Consider the following 23,012-nt stretch of genomic DNA (forward strand, 5'->3'; position numbering starts at 1 on the left):
TTTTCTGAATATTTTGTGAAGTTCTGATAACGTAATTGTTCTCGGAAAGCTGAAGGGGACGATTTGACCAGAGAGTAGCATTTGTCTTTTCCTGTCATGTTTGAATGTTTATGTATATGACATGAAGCTCACGTTGATACATGCCTAGTTAATACTATACCTCTGATTTAGAAGAGTTATAGTATAAATATGTCACTAAATTCTGTTAATGAACCAAATAGTTTCTCATATGGCCACGTCACTTTCGGCAGTGGGCGGTTAAGATTCTTCACTTACTACGTACTTTAACACCAACATTAAAACCATTAATAAATTTAGATATTTAATGAAACGTAACACTATACTGACTCTAAACATCTACATATTGATACTCATAAACGCAAATCGGGAAAATGGCGGCCAGGGTCAAAGCCGGGGACATTTTTTAAGGAAGGAAACATTCATAGGAATCTGGTAGCAGCGCAAATGCCGGAAGATCCGTTAAATGAAAATGTATTGCTTACAAAAGGAGACAATTACTTTTAAAATTTGCAATTATATTGATTTATGAATGATTTTTTCACAATTTAGGGAAACGAGCAAAATTTTGATAGAATATCATCTCTTTATATAAGCAGTTAGTAGATTTTTTTTGAATGAACAATTATGGTTTGGTTATTCATCAGAACCAATTGATGTGTAATGTAGACTAAAAAGGTCGCAAATAATTTATTTGGTGAACTTTGGGTTAAAATCCTCAGACACGTAAGATCCACAGTCTTCTCAGACTTACGATAATTAGGACCTCTGTACGATAATGAGCGTACGACAATTCGCGATACATGTAAGAAAACTACTGGAAATTTACGATAATTTGAACCTTTTCGTCAACTTATAGGAATTTAGAAGATTCAAGGCCATAAGGCACCCAAGGTCTTTCGCCGCCTGAAAATAAGTAAAGCTTAAAAGGAGCAGAAGGCAAAAAAGAAGATATGGAAAGGTAACAGACAAATATGTACCTCTCTCTCTCTCTCTCTTTGATGGTGATGATAAGAATGATGAATAAGGCAGTGAAGTCATTTTTTTTTCTGTATACATATTTTTCGTTTTATTGTTATTACAGTGTGATGATAAAGAACAATTAGCGAGTCCTTCATAAACAGTATAGTACTGATCTTTTTGTCGTATTTTTCCATTTCGTCTCTCTATTCGTTCATCACTGCTAAATGGCAAAGATATTTTAGAAGAAGAAAGTATAGTAGATCGGAGGCTGATATTATCAACGATAGTGAAAATAAAATGATAATAATAAGTGAAGCAAGACTTGAAAAATTACCTGAGTCACGAATACCGAATTGTGGATGCAAAGTAATTCCGGGGATCCATTTGGCAAGGGATGGATTTGAGACACTAGTGAAAAAGATATGTCCTAAATGCAGAGGGAAAATTATTTCAGAACCCGCAAAATGCCCACCGATTTCAACAGAAGAAAGAAAGGCTCCAATTTACAAAACCAATGTGGCAGTAATCTATCATTCTTTGTTGGAAGATTATGGATTCGCGGGACTGAAGAGATTACAAGGAACGCTTGGTATAAAACCAATGGGAAATAGCAAGTATTCACGCCATCTTAGATATCTTTATGATAGATTGGATACATATTTTCAGATGAAACAAGATAAAATCTTTGAAAATATAAGAACACACTACAGGAAATATATGGGAATTGTGCCTGATGAAAATGGAATACTCAATATTGACATATCCTACGATGGGACAAGGATGAAAAGAGGCCATGTTCCTAATGTAGGTATGGGAGTCATAATAGAAGTGTGCACAGGATATGTGATAGACTTTGAAGTGAACAAAGTTTGCAAAGCATGTGCCGCTAAAACGGCTGAACTAAAAGAAATGAAAATAACAGAAGAAGATTTCAACGTGTGGAGAACACTTCATGATGAAGATTGTAATGTAAACTATGAAGGTACATCAGGAAGGATGGAAACAGAAGGCGCCATAAGGATGTTTTCAAGGTCGCAAGATTTGGGATTCCGCTACGCCACCTTTGTTGGAGACGGAGATTCCAGCGCTTATAATAGTGTTTTAGCAATGAACGGTGGAAATGGACCGTATGAAAATTTAAAAGTGGCGAAAGTAGAATGTATCAACCATGTAAAGAAAAGAATGACTAACAGAATGAAGAGACTAAGAGAAGATGACAAAGAAGAGATAGTAACAAGAACTGGAAAAAGAAGAAAATTTAGTGCTCTAAGTGGAAAGAATAAATTGTCGGATACAAACATTAGCATAATGACTGATTATTATGGCAGGGCAATCCACCGTAATATTGGTAAATCATGGATTGATATGAAGAAGGATATAATGGCATCATTCAACCATATATTCAGTTCCAAAGAAAATCAACGTCATGGACTTTGTCCAAAAGGGGAAGATTCTTGGTGCTATTTTCAACGCAGCATAGCAATGGGTAAAGAAAGAGAGAAAATAAGAGTTCAAGAGATCTTCAACAGTTATCAATTTAGATGCTGAGAGTGAAAGGAAAATAAAGGCTGTGTATGAAGCAATGTCTGAGAAAGAATTGCTTGAACGCTGCGTTCGCGGTCTTACACAAAACGCGAATGAAAGTTTTCATTCAAAAATTTGGAACAGAGCACTCAAGACTAAGTTTGCTGGAGCACAAAGAGTAAAGTTTGTAGCACAAACAACTGTGCTTGACCATAACTTTGGATACAGAAACGCAAGACTCTTCCAAGAATTTGGCATATCTTCTGCTCTTCAACGAAGCCTAGAACTTCAAGATAAAGAAAGAAGAAGATTGAGTGCCAGAAAGAAGAAATTCCCAGAAAGAAAGAAAATACACAAGAAAAATCAAGAATATTGGAGGATTTTAAATAACCACATAACCTGGCGACAATGAGTAGTGTAGGCAACTATGAAACCCTAGAGTAATACCTTATGACAAGATCAGACAAGGGGGGACCAGGAGCCTAAAATTTATAATAATGTGTCTTAGGCACAAAGATAATAAATTAATATTCCTATTCATAATAATTTTGCATTAATACTCAAAAATAAAAAATAAAACCATAAAATTAATGGTAACACAGTCTTTTACCTTTTTTTATGTACCTAAAACTTTGAAGGCCCGTTTTTCAAAACATAAGTTTTTCACCTTCAAAATGTATCTCCTCCCTTAGTATTGGACCAATCTAAATGAAATTTCATATATAATATGGGGAAACATGGTAGATTAAAAAAAAAGCCGGGGATTTTTAATATTTTGAGTTTCTGATTTGTGGCAATTTTTTCCTGTAATTTTTCCGGGAAATTTTCATAAAAAAAATTTCATATCTCGAAAAATAATTGAAAAATAAAAAATCCCCGGCTTTATATCGAAGGTCCATATGTGTTTTATACGTGGTTCAAATCTCATCCCTTAAAACCAAAAAGCAAAGGAGATGCATTTTGAAAATGGCCATTTTTGGCCGAAAAATGCTCTGGCGTCACAAAACCTAAGGTCACTGAACAAAAATTTTTTCCCCAGAAGTTCCACGCAATATCCTTTAACAAACCCCCTATATATGAACAACCTGCCATTAAAAAAGTCGGAAACCAGCCGATCCCCTTAAAGATTATCTGGCGTCTCATTATTGTGAAAAACGATCTAGTGCTTTTTCACATTACACTATACTGCAATATCCATGTCCTAATTTTGGGGAATAAAATTACTTGTGGGGGTAAATCACGAGTCATATTCAGTCTTTAGAACACTTCTAGTCATTACAATTTTTGGTATCCAATATCACTCCGATTGGGTCTAATTTATTTTCTTTTTTTAAATTATTTATATGACCAATGGAGGTCGCCATCTGAGTCAAGATGTTGTACAAAAGCCCACGGTTACAAGGAATTTCAGTATTTTCATCCATAAAATAAATGAAAAAAGTATTTGTAAATCCCAGAGTTCACACAAGTTTAATTTCCCCCACTAAAAGTTTAAAAACCCAGTAGTAATTCTTACTTCCAGGTGTCTACCCAATACTCTCCTCTGGAGAAATGGCACGAACATACCAGTAAGTTGAAAAGCACAAGTGTAAGCCTTACCCATTTGTTATGAATGAGACAATTACACAAATAAAATTTCTCTAATTGGTGCCAACCTAACACCATGCCGAGAGTCAAACCCCAATCTCAACCCATCCCTGCAATACAAGGGATGACTCTTGGTGTAGTTCCATCAGTAAAGTACCAATAAGAATTCATATTATTACATCGTAGGTTAACACACTACCAGACGATAAACAATCCCTTCAACTCCCTTAACTACTAACTTACAATTTGAACACATATATTTTGAGATCAATTTTAACATAAGTGGAAAAAGTTAAATATATCTTGGTTTGACCAGACCACTGAGCTGATTGACAGCTCTCCTAGGGCAGGCCTGAAGGATTAGATATTTTTATTTGGCTAGGAACTAATTGGTTACCTAGCAACAGGACCTACAACTTATTATGGGAACCGAACCACATTATATCGAGAAATGAATTTCTACCACCAGAAATATATTCCTCTGATTCCGCGTTATGGAGGAGTAATTTTAGTTTATATTTGACAACATCTACAAAGGTTGTGTGAGAGAGAGAGGAGAGAGAGATGCGAGAGAGAGAGAGAGGAGAGAGGAGAGAGATTAGAGGTGGATGGAAGAATGAATGGGAGTGGTTAGATGGCGGTCGGAAGCATGTCTGTTGTGGCGCTCTGTAGGTAGTCAATGGAAGTCTGTTACGAGAGTTGTAAACAGTGAGGCGTCTGGTCAAGTCAGTGTTGGTTTTGGCAGCAGTTTTCCTTTGGTGTGTCGTTGTTTGGGTGTTATTTGATAGATTTTGGGGTTGTGAAGTTGTTGTGCGTGTGTCTGTCTGGTTGTGGTGAGGTTAAGAAGGTTGGTGGTGCATTTTCGGTGTCTGTTAGTGGTGGTTGGGGCAGGGTTGGTTTTGGCGGGTTGTTGTACTGCTGTAAGTCGTGTGGTTGTCGTGTTTTTTCAGGCGGTTGGTGTTCATCTGCATTTAGTCGTTGGGTTATTGAGTTTTTGTGGGGTTGTGGGTCCCGGGTGGTTGATTTGTGTTTGGTTGTCGGCGGTGGTTGTGTGTTGGCTACCCTATAGCCTATATATCCAGTGGACGACAGCACAGCCTAGTCCTAGGTATCAGAAGCCAGCGGTGAGTATAGTACCTGTTTGTGTTTTTTGTTCGGTATGTAGGTATTGGGGCAATTGTCCTGCTGTGTTTTTTAGTGTTAAGTGGAAAGTGTGATTGAGGGTGGGTTTGATAGCCAGACAGGTTAAGTTTATGTGGGGAGGTTACTTGTTTTTGTGATCCCGCCACAGCGTTGGCCGAGCCAAGAATTGAACTTCGGACCATCAGAGTTTGGTAGCCAAGGAGCGTAAAACCACTCGTCCAATGAGGGGAAAAAAAACAAAAAACTAACATAAGTGGAAAACTAGCACTATTCAATAAAGAATAAAATTTACAGGTCACAATGCTTGAACTAAACATGGGAACACATACATTGCTTGAGAGACCCTTCACTGGGGTAGTAACCCCGGACGAGACATGGGTTCTCCGCTTTGAACCTGGATCAACAATGGAAACATGGTTTCCTAGTTCCATATACCTCAAACAGTGGCATTTGGGTCACCAGATTTTCATTTAAGAAGTGAGAGGTACAAATTGGGGCATGAAAACGTTCAAAGAGGTTAAAAGAGGCCGACAGCTACGTGAGGAGATGACAGTGGGAATGGATGGAAAGTTAAAGGCATGAAGTCATGCATCTCAGGGCTGACAGGATTCTTAAAAACACCTGAGCACTTTGTAGCCTAAAGAATGTTGCACATACAACTAAAAGCACAACCCACTTAAAGGTCACTTATTACTGGAGAGGGGGTTAGGAACTGAGAACAATTAAATGGCACTGGGAATGCATTGACCTTGATGGAAACAGCACAATATTGGTACTCAGCCCTGTTAAATCTATCAAAGGAATCTACATCTTAGAATTACAACACCTGATAACACATACAGTGTTCAGAATCTCCAAATAAACTATGAGATAAATCAGCCATTATTTATTAGATCTAACCTACTAGTTTCTCTCTGGAGAAAAAAAAAAAAAAGGTACAGCAGAACAAACCAAGGTCTGAGTCATAATCCTGTCAGAGGGATAATACTTAAGACTCACCATTGTAAAGAACCACAGCAAATAGAAGAGTTACCAAGTTCTTGTAAGGATAATGAAACCAGTTATTTATAATTACTTATTTTCAGGTCAGGAAGAGCTATCAGCAACACTTTCTACTGCTGAAACATCTGAAGATGTCAACTTTTGAAGTATGTCGGGATCTAACCTCTGCCTTTTGACGTAATGCTCAACACGGGTCTCCAAACTTTCTGCAAAGATGAAACACACAGTGTCAGCTCTGTAAGTTCCTGAAAATCCTAAAGTCTAAATAACACACTACACTGCTGAGAGATTACTGAAGTGCTACACATCAATGTGATGGTAGTGCTTCAATAAATTCATTTTAACAATATACTGTTCCTACAAAATACAAATAATGCACATCAGTTTTGGAGAGAGGTTGTGGGAAATCACCCATAAATACATAAAAAGTACAAATTCTGATAAAAAAAACATCACACACATAATGCCATATACCATTCTTAGCTAAAGAAAAGTTTTCCAATACATTAGTTTGTTTGTTTGTATGGTGTTTTTACATTGCATGGAACCAGTGGCTATTCAGCAACGGGACCAACGGCTTTATGTGACTTCCAAACCACGTCGAGCGTGAACTTCTATCACCAGAAATACACATCTCTAACACCTCAATGGAATGCCCGAGGATCGAACTCGCGGCCACCGAGGTGACAGGTCAAGACCATAATGATCACGCCACTGTAGAAACAGCCATTATTTTTAATGATACTGCCCTTAGAGAAGGTCTCCTCAATAATAATAATAATAATTAAAACATAGTACTACTACAATAGCAAGAGTCTTGAAATGGAGAAACATCCACAGCTATGTATGGGTACAAATATCTAAAAATATATCTCCGTACATATTTATTTTTAAATATATGTACCATGCATAACAGTGGATTTGTTTCTCCAATAATTAATAATAATATATAATAATAAAAATACTGTTGAATAAAATGGCAGAATTCAGAAAATTAATCTTATATATTATCTTTTCTATTTTTTCTTAGTACTCACTTCTCTGGCTCAGTGATACTTCTTGTTAATTGGCCAATTGTCATATCAGGATCGATCTCAATAATGCTGTATGTGATATTTTATTATTTAGAACAGGATTTTGCTTGTCAATACTGGCATTACCAGTAAATTGGTATACAGGAATGGTAGATCTCAGGTCCAGGTCAAGCCATTTTATCCAACAGAATTTGTTTAAAAGAGGGCCTTCTAAAAAAAAAAATAATAATAATAATCCATTAAAAGCAAAAATAATGTTTTGGCAATTTTCTTACAAGATCATTTCTTTTCGCTTTTCAACCATTGGTCATGTAACCAGGAGATAAGTCACAGAAGTTGAGTTGTCAACAAGACTTCCTTCCAGAGAGTGGATGCATATGAACCATCAAGGCTCAGGGGTTACTTAGGTACTTAAATTTTCGCTAAGATATTATGTAACACATATCAAGAGTGACGTAAATTAAGGTTGACAATTCAAGTCAAAAGATCAAACCAGAATTTATAGTAAAAATTATTCTAAAAAAATTGCCTCTTATATTCCAAACAATAACATAACTTGGCAACGCGACAAATACAACATTCAATAGCAACCCTCTGATGATATCAGGGGATACTAAGACACTGATCTTCATTATTATGCAGTTATCCCACCTTTCATAATACAATTTCTTATTTCGCTACACACCACATCAAATACAGCACTTCACTCTCCTTTATTTTGTAGTACTACTCGGCACTAACTACATTACCTAAACCCTACTACTACTTACCACAAGTTGGTCTTGACAGCAATGGACGGTATACTTTAGTTCTGGCACCAGAGACGAGAGTTTCACACTGGTCTTGAGGAATACGTGGACTTGTGAATTTCGTAGCTGGAGCAGCCATGCTTTCTGAATCCTTTGAGGTTTCAGTGCCAGAGACTCCGTTTGCAGTGACATCATTTGCTTGGTCTCTATAACGAGACTCCAAATCCCATAGCATCCTCTTAATCATTGTAGTCCTGTTTAAATGAAAACTGTTACTATTTCTCCCTAATCAACATTCAAATTTTCAAGTTTTAAGTAATCTTGGTCTGCACTGGGTAAAAGATGTATATGTTAAGAAATACTTTGGATGAAAACACACATAAATTAGCTTCCAAGTTCATCATGAACTCCATAGGACTGGCATTCACTCAAGTGGCAAAATCTGAAAGACCTACAGTTTAGCCTACACTTGAGCATACACGACATCCAAGTCGACAGTATTTTGACAATCTGTAGCCTAAACTATCCTGTACTTTATACTTGTCATTCAATTTTATAGATTAATCTGCAAAATGCATCTTCTTAAAGGTTGCCTAGGAAAACACTGCCATGAGGTACCTACGGTAAGTATTCTTAGAAACTGAGGTCTTATAAGCATGAAAAGTTTTGTAGGTACAGTAGTTTTATTTCTGGACTCCAAACTCTGATGTTATGCATGAGTGTGCAATTAAGAAATTATATTTCTAAAACAATGCAGTATAGTACATACTTTTACAACAATCTTCTGTATTGCATTTAAAAAAATGCACTCCATTTCTAAAGTGCAATACTTATTAAAAATGAAAGGTGAGAAGAGTCCAACCGGAGCAGATGAAAAGTAAATGACAGACAGCAATGCAACTGAGGCCTAAAGAGATGCTACAAAGAACCTCTAGTAAAGTGCACAGTGTGTTGCATAAACTGTACATGGGAATCTCCTTTTTGAAAGGTAATGCTATGATGATCCCTCCCTACCTGACTGAATGCTGAGTCCATAAAGCTTGCAGCTGTGAAATAACAGACCTCAGAACTTCATAATCCCACTGCCAGGCTACACACTCAAATGTTGTTTCATACAGGTTGAGAGGGACATCGCTGGCTAAGCAATACTGGGGTTTTCTGGAGAAAAATAGGATGTCATTAATACCCTGCACTAAATGAGGAAGTAAAGCTTGAGAGAACAGAGATGAGAATGCTGAGGTGTGACTATGGGAATATCGCTGCTTGAGAGATTGGAAAATGATGACATAAGATGAAGGAAAGGCTTAGTAAAGATTACAGAGGTGATAAGAGAGTCACGATTGAGATGGTAAGGGCACGTGTTGAGGATGGATGACGAGGAGGGATTGAAGAGGGTTTGGGAGGAACCTGTTAGAGGAAGAAGATCGAGACGGAGACAGAGAATGAGATGGCGAGATAAAGTGAAGGAAGATATGGAGAGAAGAGGTTTGGTGGAGGATGATGCCTTTCATAGAAGGCAGTGGAGGAGAAGGCGCATCAGGCAACCGACCCCTTAATGCAGGGATAACGGTGGGAAAGAAGACGAAATGAAATATTTTACTATACCAAGGAGGTCCACACAGAAAACTGAACTGCATTACAGGCACCCTGTTTTAGTTACTATATCATTCTATTACTGTTCCCCATAGTAGAATAATCAAATAATCAATTCCATTGACAAATTTTGTTACAGGACACCTGTAAATATTTGATAAATAGCTCCTACTTTAACATTTAGATACCTTATCATGTATATAGGAGTAACTTGAAAGATTAAGCATGGTATTACAATAAAAATAGTCCATTTCTTCTTCTTGTACACTGTACATATTAATGTAACTATATTTTCCTTTTGCTAGAAAGATTACTAAATATAAATAACTGTTCTGAGACAGTAACATTTCCATCCTGGTTTTATGAAGGTGATAGCCTGGTGTTGAGCTATGGAATGGTGAAGGTTAGCTCTTCAACAGCCTTAGGACAAATGGCCCAGTCCTTAATCCTGGTACCCTACGGTCATAGAACTTTGCTTACTTCATCCTTGGTATGTGTTAAGTACATAAATTGTTTACTCTTTGTTTTTCTGTTCTTTTCCTACTTTGCTTCATTGTCTTATATTAACTGCATAATATCTTACTTTATTTTTCATTTACATAGCAGCTACTACATACATATTATGATCCACATACAGAGGGAAGGCTATGGGCAAACATTTTAAGATTTGTCTTCAAATTACATTTTAACTCCTAAAATTCACTACATATAGTATTATGCATTTTATAAACATCAAGGACACAAACACATTACAAAATCAATATACCAATAATAATAGCAATGCCAAAAAGGAGACTCCAAAAGGAGTATCCTTACTAGAGTGTCAATGCTTACATTTTATTAACAAGTGCAATTTTCCATATTGGTTGCTCCAGTTGTCCGTAATTATAAAAAAGCTTAGATAAAACATTTCTGTACTTTGCAATATTACTTATGTTATAAGCGATGAATAATACAGTTTCACCTGGAATTTTTGAGACATTTATTACCCAGTAATAGAGGCAACAGATCCACAGAATTTAGATTTGAATGTGGACTAACATGAACTATTTCTGGTATAATACTGATTTCAAATTACTCTCATAATTTCTCCTAACTAATTGATAAACTAATTTCTTATCAACAAACTTTTCATCAAATTTCTGGTTGTTTAGCCGACTGTGGTTTACCTCTCCACATCCTGATATTAGCCCTTTTGAATGTTAATCTTGATTTTGGAAGCTTTCCTAAGGGAAATGGTTAAAGGTTCTGACAGTTTCATTTGAATTTTCAATGGAATGAGGCTATCATTAATTTCACTTGTGCTACGACTTTAACAGCACAATTGTTTCAATAGTGGTATTAGAATGCATACAGCACGCGACAGCTCAGGCTGATCTTGCTTTGAAGCAAGAATTACTCCTTTTTTCATTGGCAGTTCTCAGTTTATAGTAGAAACTAGTTAAACCATAATTGCATCATGGAAAATCAGCAATAATGCAGAATTTGTATTCCAAAAAATAATTCTAAGAGGGAAATATATATATACGCATAAATATATAATATATATATATAAATATATACAGGCGGTCCCCGGGTTACGACGGTTCCGGCTTACGACGTTCCGAGGTTACGACGCTTTTTCTTAAATATTCAATGGAAAAATCCGTCCTGGGTTACGACGCTTGTTCCGAGGTTACGACGCTGACGCTTCCGACGCTCCGAGTTAACGAACGGGGGACGCTTTTAAAAAAAACGCATACTATGATAAATAAAAATCCTTTATAGTTTAGCACAGTATATTAATAAAAATAAGTTTCTGGTTAGATTACAACAAAAATTTTGAGATTATGATGATTTTCGACACTTTTTATGTTGTATTTTTCTATGTTTTTTAGTGACGCCTCATATGCGGCACTAGTTTCCGAGCGAATGAATACATACTAGTTTACATATAACAGTCCAAAAGTGCAAATAATGAAAAAATCATTGCTTGTTTCCAGTAATAATAACAAAACGAAGTTTCTGGTTAGATTACAACGCAAATTCCAAGTATCCAAAGAGAGACATTATCCAGTAATTTGATCAGAGAGAGAGAGAGAGAGAGAGAGAGAGAGAGAGAGAGAGAGAGAGAGGCGTCTTCCGACGCTCCGAGTTAAGGACAGAGAAGTGTTCGTTTCGTTAAACGGCCTCTGACTCATGCCAGTAAATGTTTTGTTGATACTAATAATATAAGCCTATTTAAAGATACTTTACTTTAATTAGTCTATATGATACGTAAATAGTAATCAACTGTTCTTGTAGCCCTCAATATTTGGCAAAATCGAAGTATCCAAAGAGAGACATTATCCAGTACAATTTGATCAGAGAGAGAGAGAGAGAGAGACGCTTTGGCAACAATGGTCTCGGGGGTTTTTATAGCTTCCTTCTGCTTGATGATCGTGGATATTGTAGAAGGATTTCGACCATACTCGTTTTCCAAATCGACGATACGAATGCCACGTTCATGCTTTGCTATAATTTCATGTTTTGCTTCCATCGAAATCATTTTCTTGGATTTTTTCTTATCACCTGCTTTGTCTTTAGCTTTGAGACCCATGGTTAATAATAAAATAGACAAAATAACACGAAAAAATAGGCTCAAATACAACGAACTAAACAACGACGTGTTAACATGCAGCACCAACAAACAAACAGACTGAACGCCATTTACGGTCGCTATAAAACAACTAAACACTCAATATCGCAAAATCGTATCTCAAATATTTCGTTGTATATCAAAGCTTGTATTTTCGCAAATTTTCTGTTGTATCTCAAAACATTCGTATATTAGGGCAATCGTATGTCAAGTTTCCAAATGTAATTTGAATTTCAGATTAATTTAGGAGAGAGAGAGATGAGAGAGAGAGACTGAGAGGATGGAGACGACCACCAGTTTTTTTTGGAGGAGAAAGAGGCGACGTGGACCTCGAGGAGAGAGACGAGAGAGAGAGAGAGAGACGCTTTGGCAACAATGGTCTCGGGGATTGACGTAACGTTTATTTTCTGAACAAGATAGGACAGAGAATGTGTTCGTTTCATTAAACGGCCTCTGACTCATGGCAGGAAATGTTTTGTTGATACTAATATATAAGCCTATTTAAAGATACATTTACTTTAATTAGTCTATATGATACATAAAATAGTAATCAGCTGTTCTTGTAGCCCTCAAGATTTTGCAAAATCACTCCAGGTTGTACATAAAACTTCAAGAATGTAGTGTCACCAGAGGATTACAATAGTTTTTACCTTCAAGAACCAGCATTCTTTTATGAAAATAATCCAGGTTGTACATAAAACTACAGGAAACAAACATGTAGTGTAACCAAAGGATTACAAGTAGGTTTTATAACTTTTATTAGTTTAAGACATATTTCCAAGCGTCGTTCCGGCTTACGACGATTTTCGGCTTACGACGCGTCTCAAGAACGGAACCCCCGTCGTAACCCGGGGACTGCCTGTATATATCTTATACCTATATATATATATATATATATATATATATATATATATATATATATATATATATATATATATATATATATGTGTGTGTGTGTGTATCTAAATAAATTGCACATTGCATGTTGAAATGGCAGAGATATCCACTCCTACGTTGCAGTATTTGGGGGAGCCAAAATACACTCAAGACTTTGCCTTCAGCTATGGCTGAACGTCATTGAGAACTAGACCCATCATAGTACTGATAGTTGGGAACAAATGATTTGCAAAACTCCAGAGCTGCACTGCTGTGTTCATCAGTAACACCAGATTAGTCCAACTCTGTGCTTTCAGCACGTAAGTCTTTAAAGCCTTCACCTGTGGCGCAGAAGTTGTAAAACAAGTTTCATTTTATTGCAAATGTAATGTATTCAGTTATTTAAAACAAAAAATTATATATAATTTATAGTGACTATTAAGATCTTTGTTAAGAAATTAGAAAAACCACAAAACTCATATAATATTGTTCAATTTGCTTATTCAAAATCAATAAAACACTTACCTTGGATACTTTTCAACATCCAACAGCTCTTGGACTATACTTGGACCTTCTTTCCTTTCTCCGACTAAAAAGAGAATTGCCATGATTGCGCGCACCTGATGCCAGAGGAATGCTTGTCCCTCAATGGTAGCGACACACATGTCATAACCATCAGAGGTTTCCCCACCCACTGTCTCTGGACTTGAGTTGTTGTCCAAATGTGAAGCAGAAATTGCTGAAGACCTTCCATTATTATTTGATATCTGACTGGAAGAATCATCTGTTACCATATTCTCCTCTTTTTCTGAATAATTGGCACATCTTCTCACAGACTGTGAACTGACGACAGACCTTTTCCTGTCATCTCTGACTTCACAAATATCAATGGCCAAAATACGGCGACAGAAATTGACGACTCCATTTCCTACGTCCATTTTGCAGAAGTTTCTGTAGTCATGAGTGCCAACCAAATGCTGTGCTGCCTCATTCATTAACTGAAAATAAGTTTCATGATTTACAAATTATGTTCATGGAGTGGGGCAATATTATGAGTATTAGAATCAGGAAAGCTAAAAAAACAACCCATTACAAAGCTACACTGGACTCCAACTGCAGTGTAATTCAAGAAGACATTACTGGTTGCAATCTAAGGTCTGTACTTACTTGGATATCTAAATTACCCCTCGGGAAGAAGTATTTGTACGTTCGATGAGAACAATCGAATCTTGCTGAAAACCCAACTGCTACTGGGCACCAAGCAAGCATGCGTATCTCTGGGGGTAGAACTGAAGACAAAAAAAAATTTCTGTGATTACAAGAATCCTTTACTTCCAGTACATGTGTTAGAAGAGGCAGAACAGTAAATCAATTAACCAGTAAACACAGCAGAAGAAGGAAAGACAAAGAATGTAACTTTACTTCAGATTATAGTAATGTTAATGATAAATGTGAACAAGTAGTACTAATTAAAAAATTTTATTTTTCTCCTTTCAAGATTCATGAAGCATACCATAAATACAGATCAGATTATTTCATTGTCTTCTGGGATTTCAAAACAACACCTAACATTCTAAACCACTGTGATTAAATACTATCTCCATTGTTAGAATTTTACTCAAAAAAAATTGAGTACAATGATTTTAATATACAGCAAGACTTCAACAAGAAATAAATCACTGACATATCTGGTCATGAAGGCCAGACTTTTTGTTATAAAAGCAATAAAAGATGATCAGGAATAATCTGGATGGAGCTGGCAGCTGGTCTACTGAATGCTCTTCCATTCTGAGGGTAAAACCCATCTTGACAAAACACCAATTCAACAAAATTTAAGATGGTAATAAATATTGATTTAAACTACAAGATTTCAGTGCTCAAAATGAATACACTTCATTAGGATACAAGAAAATACTAAAATGGTCACAGCACTGCACAGTTTGTTGACAATACATTCACACAGTAAGCATTGCTTTTGCTTATCAGAAATGACAAGATAATTCCTATCACTCTGAAGTCATATTATACGTACTTCTTTTATCAGTGCATCACCTCAATTCTGTCTAAATCGAAACGTGGATATTTGACCCTTTGATCAACTGATCCCTTTAATCAATTTGCAGTGCAAGTTAGTTTTAATCTCATACAACTTTCTGGTTCCTAACCATTACCATCAAATAAAGAGATAATTAACTAGATTCTACGATCAAAGCTCTCTTACCCTTATTCAGTAACATGACATAGTTAATTTCCTGATCATCACCATCCACGCATGCTGTTGGCTTGTCATTCCCAACAATGACGCCAGTTCCCGAAGTGAGACGACTCCGTAAGGTAATGGAAATGACCTGGTCAAAGGCGCTTACACCTTTGTCGGTTCTGCCACATCTGAAATGTTAATAATAAAATAATTTAAATGAAGTAGTGCCTACAATCATGGTCAGAAAGCCCAGTACTGTGTATTGCAAAGTTATGTAATCCTGTATATACCAAAAGAAAAATATGCACAAAAGAATGGACTGCATCAGGACACACTAACCAACCTCCTCAGAATAACTCACCTGTGGTAGTTGGAAGTTTCTCTTGACTCTATTAAGCGAGTTTTCATCAGAGCAGAAAAGATTTGTGCCTCAATTGTTTGCTGGGGTCTTCCTGCACAGCAAAGCCACTGTAATCCCATCCCACCCTAAGTAGGCAAACTTCAAAAGCACATGACGTTGGAATACCTGAGGTGGAAAACTGTAAATCATTATTATGATCTGTTTCAAGTCATTAAGATTCATCTCTCTACTGTTTTCTCTTTCTTACACTTCCTCTGTCTAGCCTCCTTTACACTGCTTTACTCTAACCATACCCATTTCTACAAGCAATTTTTCATTCTGTCCCCATTTCTAGTAAAACATCAAACACACGAACCCTTGACTCGAGAAAGAAACACTTTTACAGAAAATGACATGTCTAGCATGAACTCACTTGAAAAGTCAAAGGGCCTCTCTTTCCTGGGTTTCCCTGTCTCAACTTGCAACACCTTGACTCTTGGCAAGAAGGTTCTGAAGCTGTTTATTGTGGGCTTCTATTTGCAATAATCGTGCTTCAAGTTCCTGGAATGGATGAACATAAGACGTAACAAATACTACTACTGTAGTACCAAATGATTTATGAATCAAAATTTCAACTGAATGCTGACACATTGCTTTGGAATTATAATAACAGTATAGATATATAGGAATTACACAACAATTATGTACAAAATAGTCCATATCGGAGGGTCACAACAAAAGTCCACATAGTCTTTCTTTCTTTACTGTATTTAGTTCTCGAGTTAATTATAAAGACTGGCAATGCCGTTTCACGTGTATGAAGAAATTAACTACAATGGAATGGCATCACAGCTGAACAATTTACTTTGACAGAGATCAAGCATTCAGGACATTACATATCGCCAGTTTATCGAAACGGCTCATGTGCAAGAATAGCTACTTACTTCACGAGTCAGTTGGGATATGGGAGTGCTTTTCTGCTTTTTATTTCTTGCGACTTCATTCCTGCCATTTTCAAAAGAGTCATTGATTCTCTGGGAGTCCATTATAAACCTGAAAGTTATAAACAAATAGGGAGAAGCGAAGTTACTGACCAAGATGAAAAAATTAAAAGTTTTGTATACCTATGTAACATATACTTAGATCTCTATTTCACAGTAAGGGAGTCCCCGGTTAATGGTGTTTCAGTTTTACGGCGCTTGGCTAATGATGACGTTAACCAGATTTTCAGCAACCGTAGGCAGTTTGTCGTTGCTGATAAACCGTTTAATGGAGCTGTTAATTGGTTAACATCGCCACTGAGCACATCATACCCTTTTTGGCGTCGTGAATGCCATTTACTACTACTTGGTTAACAGTGATTTTCAGTTACCGGCGCTTGGCCGATAACTGAACCCTTACTGTTAACCATGGACTGCCTACAATTCTCAACTGAAAATACCATGTGAAGCCTTTGACTACACAGATATCTGTAAAAGTAAAAATTGTGCCAAAGTTTCTTCGGCGCAACTGAGTTTTCTGTACAGCATATAATATTGTATGACAGCCATAGCCCATAAAACTCTCAGCTGGCCATGGTGGCCTGTGTTGTTGCATTGCCAGACACACGATCTTGGCTAACTTTAACTTTAAATAAAATAAAAACTCTTGAGGTAAGAGCTCCGGCTGCAATTTGGTATGTTTGATGATTGGAGGGTGGATGATCAACATAATAATTTGCAGCCCTCTAACCTCAAAGTATATCTTAGTTTTACCACTGAGCTGGGACCCAAACTACCACATTATATCGAGAAATGAATTTCTATCACCAGAAATAAATTCCTCTGATTCCGTGTTAGCCGGGCCGAGAATCGGACTTCAGACCACTGGATTGGTAGCCGAGTGCACAAAACCACTCGTCCAACGAGGAACTTCCTCTAGCCTCAAGCTCTGGTGTTCTAACCAACCACTGGTCGTAGTGTTCTTACTCTAATTCACACTTATTTATCCTGCTCTGTGCCTAGCCCATAAGTTAGTAATTGTTCAAGGCCAAAAATGATCCAAAGCATACAAAATTCAAACAAACAAATCAGTAGCTCTTGTCAATCAAAAGAACAGGTCCTTTTGAATGACTACCTATAGCAATGATCAACCAAGACAACTACTGTTTCCAGCGCTTGCCATCTTTGTTGTCCATGCAAAAAAGATCTCATCTACTTCCTATGACCCAGCTGAATCATCAGCCTCTGACTAGACTAAAATTATTTGGATGTGTAAGATCCCACTCCCTCACTGACTCAGATGACTCTCAAGTATCACTGTGACTCATTTTATTTCCCTTACACCTGGCAACTGAGGTCTATATGCTCAAGGCCTTCCAACCTTCCTCCACTGAAGTAACTGCTGTAGGGCACAATTTACGCTCTCCCTGATAACAGCTACGGACCTTTCACAATCAGATAAAAGGATTTTTGGGAAGCTTTTGGCTAGATCTAGCCTATATCCAGTGTGGCTCTTAATATTCAAGAAACTTGAGAGGTATCTTTGTAAGTAGCATTAACAAAATTTTTCAGCAAAGGTTAAAGGGAATCAATGGATGGGGACTTTTAGTCAGGTTCGGATGTATCCCTCATAAATAAAAACAAACATACGTATAGGGTAGGGGGGTTGGTCAAAGAGACCGTAGTGTCAGCCAGGTTGGGCATTTCACCCTAAGTAGGGTTAAGTTAGAAAAGATTGGAGCCAGTGAGAATGACGAAACGAGACCTTACCTTCCTAAGTTGACTTGGGTGGCGTGCCTTGACCTGGCAGTGGGGGTTTGCCTTCGTGGACTCTGACTGAAGTAACACTGAACATTGGAAACATGGACTACGCTTGCACTGGAGATAGTATCTGAGCCTGCTCCCTTATCTATTAAGGTAAAAACTGAAGACTGCCACTGTGGCCTAGTTCAGCCAGTTGCTGGCGTCAAACTAGGCTATTTGGTGCCTTTTAAACTTTATGTTCCAGATTTTGTTTGTTTTGTTTGTGGTTATGATATTCACTCATCTTTAGTTTATTTTTAAAGTCATCCCCAAAAGGCCGGTACTAAACACAGTGCCTATTTGAACATAAAATGGAAGTTTACCGAACCTTAGGGGCACATAGTGGTCTTCAGTTTTACCATTCTCAAAACTACCCAAGTGGTAGCTTACAGGATGATGGGATCAGTTGTTAACACTATCTCTGAGCAAATGCTTAGTCCACTGTTTCTGATGTTTAGTGTGACTTGGGGGGGTCGAGGCCTTGAGGGGTACGAAGCCAGGTCAGGGCACAGGTCTTAAGTGAGATTAGGTAGATAGAATAGGGTAGATCTAAGTAACAGTGGCGTGTCGGGTATTTCCTTGGAAAATGGTATTGTTATGATACAATAAAGTTTTATGCATACTTACCTGGCAGGTATATATATAGCTTTATCCTCTTGACGCACTGGCAGAATTTCAAAACTCGCGGCAACCGCTAGTACACTGGTAGTTCAGGTGATGGCCACCCCGCTCCCGTGGCTGCTGGTACTTGGAACTATTCCCGTTTTCCTCAGATTTTCTCTGAACCCTGTCTCCTGAGGGGAGGAGGGTGGGAATTAATTATATATTACCTGCCAGGTAAGTATGCATAAAACTTTATGTATCATAACAATACCATTTTTATGCATGACACTTACCTGGCAGGTATATATAGCTGATGACACATTTGGAGGTGGGTCCATAGACAGCAACATCGTCATAATTCAAAAATTAACTAAATTTTTAGAAACTATGTATTATGTTCCTTACCTGCTAAGGTAGCTGACTTCGTAGGTCCTGCCTCTTAGCCTGCTAAACCTTAGTAGCTCTCAACTAGGACGTGACCTGTTTGTTGAGAAAGCTAACAATAAGGGCCTGACAAACTGGACGTGACCAATTTGTTGACAGAGAACCCTAGCCCTCATTTACCCCGAGGGCATTCATGTAGGAAAGTTAGTCACCTGAACCACACGCACATATAATAAACACTAACCAACCGACTGAGCTGGTCTTAACCTTCTCAGACAACCATAAAAACACTATAACCTAATTAATATAAAAACCTAGCATGTATTAGGTTATGGGGTGGAAACTCCTTTGCCCAGTACTGTACCTGAGGATACATACGGGCCTAACGTTTGACAATTATCAAAAGTTGTCTTCACGTCTCTAAGGTAATGAGAGGCAAACACAGAGTTTGTCCTCCAATACGTTGAATCTATAATGTCCTTGAGGGCTAAATTTTTCCTGAATGCTAAGGACGTAGCTACTGCTCTCACCTCATGCTTTAACTTTCATTATACCGAAGCATTCCTCCTGACAAAGCAAATGAGCATCTTTAATGACTTCTCTTACAAAGAAAGCCATGCGTTTTTAGACATAGGTCTAGTAGGATCTTTAACGAGCACCACAGAGAACATGAAGTTCCCCTAATGCTTCTTGTTCTATACGTAAAACCGTTAAGGCTCTTACTGTCAAAGAAACCCTTTTTCTTGTTCTTGACCTACCAGATCAGCCAGTCCTTCCAATCTCAAATGATCTTGGCCATGGATGCGAAGGATTCTCATTCTTTGCTAAGAACTCCTGTTGAAAAGAACAAACTGCTTTGTTGTTGCTTCCATCCTATTTGCTGTCAATAGCTTGCAGCTCGCTAATCTTTTAGCTGTAGGCTAAGGCTACTAAGAAGATAGTTTCTTCGTTAGCTCGTCGCAAAGGCGCACTGCCCATAGGTTCGAACTTATCCGTCTCCAAGAATTTGAGAACGACATCCAAATTCCAAGAAGGGGTTCTGCACCGTCGATCCTTCTTTGTATCAAACGATCTGAGGAGATCTCTAAGATCTGCGTCAGACGGAGGGTTTAAACCTCTGTGTCTAAACACTGCAGACACCTACACTTATAGCCTCTAATCGTCTGATTAGCCAAACCTAGTTCTTTCTTCAGGTATAGCAGGAAATCTGCAATCTGTGTCACAGAGGTACTGGATGAAGAAATCTTCCGATTCTTACCATTTTACGGAAGTTCTCCCACTTCGACTGGTACACTTTGATAGTCGATGGCCTTCGTGCTCTTGCAACTGCCTTCGTGCTTCTCTAGAAAACCCCCTCGCTCTGACAAGTCTTTCGATAGTCTGAACGCAGTCAGACCCAGAGCGAGGGTGTTCTTGTGGAACCTGTCGAAGTGGGGTTGTTTGAGAAGATCTACTCTCGTGGGTAGACTTCTCGGAGAAATCTACTGTCCATTCCAGTACCTCTTGTGAACCACGCTTGGGCCGGCCAGTATGGGGCTATCAGGGTCAGCCCTGTTCCTCGACTCCCTGAATTTTTTCATTACCTTTCCTAAAATCTTGAACGGGGGAAAAGCGTACGCATCTAGACCCGTCCAATCTAGTAGGAAGGCATCGACTGCGACGGCAATGAGGGCCGGGATTGGAGAACAATAGTTCGGTAACCTCTTCGTCGCTGCGGTAGCGAAAAGATCCACTACTGGAGTGCCCCACAGGAGCTCCCACAGTCCTCTGGCATACTTGAAGATGCAACATCCACTCCGTGGAAAAGCACTTGTCCGTCCCTGCTCAAACAGATCCGCCCTGACGTTCTTCTCTCCCTGAATGAACCTGGTGAGCAGGGTGACGTTCTCTCTCTGCGACCAAAGAAGAATCTCCTTCGCCAGGTTGCAAAGGGACAACGAGTGGGTTCCCTCCTTGTTTCCGTATATATGCCAGAGCTGTGGTATTGTCCGCGTTGATCTGCACCACTTTGCCGCTGATCCACGGTCTGAACGCTTTCATAGCAAGAAGATCGCCATCAGTTCCTTCCTGTTTATGTGCCATGCCTTTTCTTCTTCGCTCCAAAGGCCTGACTCCTCCCGAGGGCCCAGCGTCGCTCCCCAGCCTGCGTCTGACGCGTCGGAAATATAATATCCGGTCTGGGTTCCTCTGCTGGAGTGACGTACCTCTGACAACCTCTCCGGAACTAGCCACCACTTTAGTTCCTCCTTATCTTCGAAGAATTGGAAACCGGAAGGAATCTGGTTGCGATCTTCTTGGCCAGACTTCGTTCAGAAAGAACTGTAAGGGCCTCATGTGAAGTTCGTCTCCCTAGTGAAACGAACCTCCGCTCTAACGAAGAGGAGTGTCCCAGCAGGCTCATCCACTCTCTCGCTGAGCAATTGGTCTTTCATTAGGAATTCTTGCACTTTCCGTATACACCAATGGTCTGCCTTTCGGGTGACGGAAAAAGCCCGAAAAGTCATTGAGGATATCAGAATCCCCAAATAAACTAGTTCCTGAGAGGGGGGGATCAATCGTGACTTTTCCAGGTTCACCATCAGACCAGTTGCTGAGTTAATTCCAATGTTACGTCCGTGTCCTCCAGACATTGCTGTTTTGATTGTGCTCTTATGAGCCAATCGTCGAGGTAGAGAGAGAGAGACTCTGACTCCTGCCAAATGAAGCCACTTCGCCACAATTCGACATCACTCTTGTAAAATTTGAGGCGCCGTGCACAGCCCGAAACACAGGGCTTTGAATTGATAAATCCTTCCCTGGATCACGAATCTCAAAATATTTCCTGGTGACTTGGATGAATTGGAATATGGAAGTACGCATCCTGAAGGTCCAGTGTTACCATCCAGTCCCCTGGTCGTACCGCTGCCAGTACTGAATCGTTCGTCTCCATCGTAAACTTGGTCTTTTCTACGAACAAGTTTAGCTGGCTTACGTCCAGTACCGGCCTCCAACTTCCTGATGATTTCGGTACTAGAAACAGACGGTTGTAAAACCCTGGGGATTCGTGATCCAGAACCGGTTCTATTGCCCCCTTTTCTATCATGGTGACGACCTGATGCCAAAGAGCCTCTCTCTTCTCTAAATCGATGTAATGAGCCCCTAGGGCTCTCGGAGCTGTAGCGAGAGGTGGTTTCTTGAGAAAGGGAATCTTGTACCCTTCCTTCGCTACCTTTACGGACCAAGGATCCGTCGTCCTTTGCTTTGCCAGACTTCCCAGAAGTCTAAAAGTCTGGCCCCCACACAAGTCTGGAGGACTTCTGACTCATTGTTTGGTTGAAGTTTTGGCCCCACCTCTTTTGGTTGGAAACTCTTTTTCCTCTAAATGCTGGTCGAGCGAAAGTCCTACCCCGAAAGGGCTGCTGTGCTGTCTTCGTATCCTTCGTAGTCTTATTCATGACCTTAGAAGGTCAAATACTTCCTTACCGATGACGTAAGAAGATCTTGAGTCGCCTTCTGAGTGAGGGAAGAGAGATATGTCCTTAATGATCTCTTGCGGGGTGGAGAGTGCTGTCCTGACAGAGGAGAGAACATCAACTAACTCCGACTTTTGCGCGTTC

General features: G+C 38.8%; 2 protein-coding genes across 2 annotated transcripts in view; one reads left to right on the top strand and one right to left on the bottom strand.

Moving 5' to 3' along the window:
• Nucleotides 1-4,708: 4,708 nt before the first annotated feature.
• LOC135199337 (clusterin-associated protein 1-like) overlaps nucleotides 4,709-23,012 on the top strand; it is a 76,657-nt gene continuing 58,353 nt past the window's right edge. Inside the window, exon 1 of the mRNA XM_064227276.1 lies at nucleotides 4,709-5,216. The gene's annotated coding sequence lies outside the window, so the exon portion shown is untranslated. The remainder of the gene's footprint in view (nucleotides 5,217-23,012) is intronic.
• Nucleotides 6,303-23,012, bottom strand: part of LOC135199029 (tRNA pseudouridine(38/39) synthase-like) — a 64,414-nt gene continuing 47,704 nt past the window's right edge. Inside the window, 12 exon segments of the mRNA XM_064226945.1 lie at nucleotides 6,303-6,443; nucleotides 8,042-8,274; nucleotides 9,035-9,178; nucleotides 13,632-13,806; nucleotides 13,987-14,104; nucleotides 14,274-14,395; nucleotides 15,328-15,494; nucleotides 15,668-15,755; nucleotides 15,758-15,791; nucleotides 15,794-15,832; nucleotides 16,130-16,207; nucleotides 16,591-16,699. Of these exon segments, the coding sequence (XP_064083015.1) occupies nucleotides 6,322-6,443; nucleotides 8,042-8,274; nucleotides 9,035-9,178; nucleotides 13,632-13,806; nucleotides 13,987-14,104; nucleotides 14,274-14,395; nucleotides 15,328-15,494; nucleotides 15,668-15,755; nucleotides 15,758-15,791; nucleotides 15,794-15,832; nucleotides 16,130-16,207; nucleotides 16,591-16,699 (1,429 nt within the window). The 3' untranslated portion in view covers nucleotides 6,303-6,321.

Source organism: Macrobrachium nipponense, chromosome 25 (assembly GCF_015104395.2).
Source record: "Macrobrachium nipponense isolate FS-2020 chromosome 25, ASM1510439v2, whole genome shotgun sequence".
In the NCBI taxonomy this organism is placed as follows: Eukaryota; Metazoa; Arthropoda; class Malacostraca; order Decapoda; family Palaemonidae; genus Macrobrachium; species Macrobrachium nipponense.